Raw genomic sequence first — 6,066 nt, forward strand, 5'->3', positions numbered from 1 at the left:
GTTCGAGAAATAAAAAGCGAAATTGACATCTGAGCTGGCTTGTGGGAGACCAGCTTTTTGGCACTTCCGCCGGTCACTGTCTAAAAACTGGCTCGACTACTCCTCCGCTACACGTCAGAAGTATGGGAAGGCTCGAACCGGTCCCGTAGGCAAAGAAGAACCTCTACCCCGTTAGATTGTGTTCGGTGCGCCGTCAAAGTCCCAAGATAGGCTGGGCTGGATGTTCACCACTTCGACCGGGGTCTTCTGGGCACATACACCTTATCCCCTCAACTGCCGCATCAAACACACCTGTAGCGAGACCCTGTATTTAAGCGAAGAACGCTGAAATTTGAATACTGCGTTGTCGTCCAGGCAGCCTTAGCGCCTCGCTTCAGCGCCGTGCCCTGGAAAAGTGTGTTTTCGGCAGCTGAGGGGATAAAGAGAGACACGATATAGCACAGAGGATAATTTGATAGATACTAGGAAGTGAAGGATGCCTTTCCATTCTAGATCATCAGCAGCGATTGAGAAAGCTCCTTCTTCACAAGCCCCACAAATACACCAGCGCAATATCTCGCATCCCGTCCAGGACCTTCTTTCCACCGAGCCAACCCGGGAGCACCAAAATAGTACCCTATGTTTGTGGCGGCAAATATTTCAATATCTTCCAAGTTCCCAAGGTCATTCTGGGCAAAGAACAAACCGGTTTCGCAAACTAGTGGTTCGCAGCAGCCGTCGAAACCAACCTGCTTTAGAAATCTCACCAAAGCGGCATTGCCCTCCTCTTTCTTGTCTTCCTGGCCAAACATGCCTTTGCTACGAATTTTGAGGTCCTTTGGATCTGTATACCCCCAGAGCAATTTGTCAAGCCCTACTACTGCTTCCGCAGACATACTCCGTGCCAGCTTGAGAGGGACCATATCCTGTAGCCAGAAACCATCTGCATCTTTCCGCGCCCGTTGAGTCTCACCAAATGGATCACTATGGATGTACCAGTTGATGATAGGGACAAGATGAGTAGGACCATCACTAACTTTACCCGCTGCCATATTTGGCCGCCAAGCCTTACCACCCATTTCACTCCGTCGATCTGAGGTAAAGATGAAAGAGTAGTCTCCTTTCGACTCACAGATTCCCATGATCCTCTCTGCTAAATCGTCCAAGCTGGAAGATGGCGGACCCCAACTGGCTTCTTTCGTCAGCGCTCCGATACAAGCAAGTAGTCTGTTCTGAGGAAAGTTTACGTCGAAAGTCCGCATCGAGATATTTGACAATATTGCCAGAGCGGGACGCTCGAGATAGCCGCTCAAGGTGCTGTCGAGCAGAGTATCTTCGAGAACGTTCAGATTAGGGAAGATTGCCACAGCAGTGCTGTCGGAGATGTGATTGTTTCGCTTGTAGCAAGAGAGTGAGTGTCCGACGCAGTTGAAGAATTGGGTGGCTTCGACTACGACTTGAACGCTGGCATTCTCCGCAGAAACTGGGGTTGTGAAGTACGTTGCGCGACTGTTGACAAGCTCTTGGTACGTCCAGACTCGAGAGATCCAGGCGTCTTCCTCGAGAACTTGCATGTCTGAAAGTGACAAAGGTTCTGGCGAGACTGTAGCTGAGGCATGCTGCACAATTTTCCAGACGGAAGGTTTCAGGGCAATGATCACTGACATGGCTGCGTTGTATATGAAGCCCATGCTTTCAAGTGTCTTCAATCTTGGCGACCCCTCTGAATGAGGAATACAAAGTGCATCGATCCAGAATCCTTCAATTTTCTCACCTCCTAGATCGCGGTGCAACACCTCGGCAGCTCGGATAACAGCCTCAAGGACCGGTCTTGTTTGATCCGATATGTCTCTTTGGCAGTTGAAGAAAGCTCCCTTCTTCTCGACACCCAGCCCCCAGACATATGAGACGCAATGAAACTTGAGGTCCTTGGAATTGGAATCGTAAGGTCCTGTGACTCTCCAGAGTCGATTGTGAATTCTTTCATCCCCTGGCTGCCATGCGGCGCCTTTGGGGACGGGAGTAATCAAATTCAGTTCCATGGTTCAAAAGCGATGATGAACGAGAATCATATAGTCAGCAAGGACATAGACAATAAGAAGAGTGTGGGCGTTCTGTTGCTGTACTGTTTAACATTTGGTCAACCTGCACCCTGCGGGGTTCGGCACTGGCCGTTCTCAGCTGATGCTGTGTGACCATCGTGGGCGAATGAGCTTGCTTGAACAGGCAAGGGTTTGAAAAGACACCGCTATGCAACATACAGAATAGAGATTAACGCTCGACATTCTGAAGAATGAATACATTTTTGATGTGATAGAAGAAGCTCATGAACCACACGTGAAAAGAAGCAAGCTACTGTAGCGGCAGAATTCAGGTCAGCCCAAAATTACTCACCGCCTTGCTCTTCAGGGGTCCTGCCCGATAGAATCACTGACGTAAGAGATGTCACTGGCGTTTGTTTGACAGCGGCGATCTCTCCTGATTTCAAATAAGAAACACAGTTCTTGGTGATTTCTTACTCTTTGGAGAAGAACAAATTTCAGTGTCAATTTATTCAATTGACCAAACGTAAACAAACAACCCCTTTATTTACCGAGGATGTCAAACAACACTGTGCCCACAGCTGCTGGCGGGAAGAAAATCGTAACTTATCCCATCCCATACGGTTGATCAATGTCATGTTAACTGGTGCTTAAGGTCTTTACAGGCGGATCTGGCAAAGCAGGTCGTCATGTCATCCCGTACCTCATCAGCAAAGGCCACAAAGTCCTGAACTTGGATCTCGTCCCTTTCCCGGACCCATCAGTTGATGTCTACACTCTCAAGACAGATCTGACAGATTCGGGACAAGTCTTCAATGCACTGACTTCTCATTTTAATATGACTGGATATAGCGAAGGTCCAGTCCCAAGTGCTCCCGATGTCGTTATACATTTTGCTGGTGAGTGATCTGGCACGAACGTTCAGCTGAGTGATGTTGACAAAGTCCCAGCTTATGCGAGAAACATGCTCGTACCTGATTCGGAGCTCTTCCAGGCAAATGTCCGGAGTACATACAACGTCATTGAAGCAGCCTGCAAACTTGGAGTCAAGAAGATACTCATTGCGTCTTCGGAGACTACGTACGGTGTCTGTTTCGCCCAAGGAGATGCAGATTACCATTCGTTCCCACTCGAGGAAGACTACGATGTTGATCCAGAAGACTCGTTAGTATAATTTCGGTAATCTCAAGACGAATTGATGTTAACGATATCTCAGTTATGCACTCTCCAAAATCTGCGGCGAGAAAACTGCCCGAACATTTGCACGCCGCTTCAAAGCCGACATCTATGCCTTCCGAATCGGCAACGTGATCGAGCCTCATGAGTACGAGAAGGACTTCCCTACTTACCTGGGCAATCCCTCGTCAAGAAAACGGAATGCATGGAGTTATATCGATGCTCGAGATCTCGGTCAGATTTGCGACCTGGCAATCAAGAAAAGCGGGTTGGGGTTCCAAGTTTTCAACGCCACTAATGATACGATTACTGTCAGAGATTTGACGACGAATGAATTTTTGGCTAAGGAGTGTCCTGATGTCAAGATCACGAGGGAATTAGGTGAGTTCGAGGCTCCTCTAAGTAACCGGAAGATCAGAGAGGTCTTGGGGTACAAGGATGTACATGATTGGAGGAAATATGTCAAGTAAGGTCGTCTTCTTTCGAAAACCTAAGTATTTGGTCAAAAACTTTGTATGTAAAAATCTAGAAGCTTGCTGTAACTCTCATACATTCATTCTCAGAGCATATACCTAAATGTAGGAGCTCTGTCACCCATCTCACTCATTTCTTTGAGACTATGCCCAGCCTCATTCCCCTCCCTATCACGCTTATCGTTAATCCTCTTATACCCCGTCCTGAGCACAACGACCGCCACCAAACCTATAGTCACAAACCCAATCTCCAATCCATGTCCGAGCAAATACTTTGGCGCATCATTCGAGCGATAGAAATTACTCGCCATAGCACCAGCGAGATTGCCGGCGCCGATATGAATCGCCATGCCCGCAGAACGCTTGTAACTCCCCGCGAGATTATTAGACATCCATGTGATATTACCGGGAAAGGCTGGGTAGATTCCACATGTTGCGATAAACACGCCCGCGTACACGAGCCCAGGAAGTCCACCGACAGCGGAAGCCGAGATGGCGATTATGAAGCCGATCAAGATTGCGCACATCGGCAAGAAGATGTAGGGAGCGCGACCAGATTTAGATTTGTCAGAGTAGTATGCTACCACGATCGTAATGCATGCTGCTGTAATATAGATCGGTACGGTGAGAAGTTGGGCGGTGCTGGAGGTGTAGCCGAGTTCTCGGATGATGGATGGGAGGAAAAGTGAGATTCCGTATAATGGGCAGACGATTCCCCAGTACATCTATTGCAGAATCAGTAAATGCTTGGAGGTGATATGACACAGAGTTTAACATACCCACAATGCAACATAGATTTGCCAGTCAGTGAAAGCAGCTTTGACATGCTTCCACTTGAAACCTTCAGTCTCAGCAACCATCTGTCCCGAACCCTTCGAGCCCTGGTATTTAAGTCTGTGCACAACCCAGGCTCTTTCTTCGATCGTGAGGAAAGATGCTGTATCTGGAAAATCGTAAAGCGTGAAATATGCTAGGATAGCAATTAAGACGGTAGCAATACCCTCAAGAATGAAACTAGACCGATTGTCAACTTCGCTGCTCTCAAAATGGAGAAAATGACTCACATCCACCGCCAACCTTCCAAACCTCCAGTACCGTCCATCTTCGCAATTCCAAACGCGAGTAAACCCGAAAAGGCACCTGCAATACTGGCAGCACTGAAGAACAGCGCTTGTCGTAGCTGGGCTTCATGTCGGCAATACCACATTGTAATGTAATACGCAACACCAGGAAAGAGACCTGCTTCAGTGACACCTAGGAAGATACGCGCGATCAAGAGGCCGTGATATGACTGCACTATTCCCATGAGAGTCATGACGATACCCCATGCTACCATTATTGATGGAAGCCATATCGAAGGACGTAATTTCTTCAGCCTGTTTCAAAGTCAGTAAACTTATTCACTACTCCAGTCTTCAAACTCAGTAAATGGGGAGAAGGCCGAAGGACAAAAGTAGGTACTCACATCAAATTACTGGGTACTTCGAACGCACAGTATGTAAAGAAGAAGACTGTCAAGCACCAATTATACTGCGGGCCAGTAATATTTAATGTCTCGGTTAAACCCTCAATTTTCGCATTCCCAATATTGCCTCTATCCAAGAAGCTCAACAGATATAACAGTGCCAGCATGGGCAAGAGTCGGATATCCATCTTGCGCAGCACCTTCTTCTCGTCGACATTGCTGAAATCGACATCATGCCCATCCCAATTCAGATCATGAGATCCTTTTCTGTCGTGCGCTGCCGAATGGGAGGGATCTTCGTCCTGGAAGAGGTTGTTGGATTTCTTTTCCTCAGATTCGAAGGCGGTTGATGTAAGAGTGGTGGGGGAGTCGCTGCCGTGAGATGCTCGCGGGTGTGCCATATTTTCCTTTGTCTGGAAGCAGTCGATGAGGCACTCGATAGAGCTGGGGAATTTTCGGGAAAGGAATTAAAGAAGTGCAGGGAGGGCATACAAGCCTTGCTTTATGCAGAAGCCAAGATGAGTAATGGCAATGAAGCATGTGAACAAGGATAAACAAGCTACTCCACAAGCAGACAAGAAGAGATCAAGATATCCCCTCCGCCTCGCCCACCCTCATGGGACATTCCATCCAAAGCTTCGCACCCACCGCGACCCATAATCAGACCAGTGAACAGTCGACGATAAGATCGTGATGTCAACCTGCCAAGATGACAGTTCTAGTGGCATCCTATGATATGAACGCGGGACACGATGTTGGGGAGGGCCAAGCAACGCCGCCGACCTCACAGTGTTGATCTTCAAGCTGTGTGTGTTGAGAGCGGCATGCACCCCGCGATTTGGGGTCGTTTGCCGAAGACAAGGATTCGGGACCAATCAAAACGGTGCCGAGCCACTTGCCGACGGGAGTTAGCCGAGAGGGTAAGCCTTTA

General features: G+C 48.2%; 3 protein-coding genes across 3 annotated transcripts; 1 reads left to right on the forward strand and 2 right to left on the reverse strand.

Annotated features, from left to right (window-relative positions):
* Window positions 1-488: 488 nt before the first annotated feature.
* On the reverse strand, window positions 489-2,021 carry ONS95_011135 (uncharacterized protein; the record flags this gene model as incomplete). Its single annotated transcript, XM_058504734.1, has 1 exon — window positions 489-2,021. One exon carries the CDS (start codon window positions 2,019-2,021, stop codon window positions 489-491), a length of 1,533 nt encoding a protein of 510 aa, XP_058359290.1.
* Window positions 2,022-2,262: 241 nt separating this feature from the next.
* ONS95_011136 (uncharacterized protein) lies at window positions 2,263-3,746 on the forward strand. Its single transcript, XM_058504735.1, has 4 exons — window positions 2,263-2,622; window positions 2,677-2,920; window positions 2,972-3,185; window positions 3,238-3,746. The coding sequence occupies exons 1-4, from the start codon at window positions 2,578-2,580 to the stop codon at window positions 3,665-3,667; spliced, it is 933 nt and encodes a 310-aa protein (XP_058359291.1). The 5' UTR covers window positions 2,263-2,577; the 3' UTR covers window positions 3,668-3,746.
* ONS95_011137 (uncharacterized protein) lies at window positions 3,624-6,054 on the reverse strand. The gene is made up of 5 exons (XM_058504736.1): window positions 5,136-6,054; window positions 4,735-5,046; window positions 4,450-4,684; window positions 3,749-4,395; window positions 3,624-3,687 (listed from the first exon to the last, which is right to left on the reverse strand). Exons 1-4 carry the CDS (start codon window positions 5,534-5,536, stop codon window positions 3,757-3,759), a joined length of 1,587 nt encoding a protein of 528 aa, XP_058359292.1. The 5' UTR covers window positions 5,537-6,054; the 3' UTR covers window positions 3,624-3,687; window positions 3,749-3,756.
* Window positions 6,055-6,066: the final 12 nt, after the last annotated feature.

This window comes from Cadophora gregata (genome assembly GCF_030347475.1).
Source record: "Cadophora gregata isolate MNR1 chromosome Unknown scaffold_5, whole genome shotgun sequence".
NCBI lineage: Eukaryota > Fungi > Ascomycota > Leotiomycetes > Helotiales > Ploettnerulaceae > Cadophora > Cadophora gregata.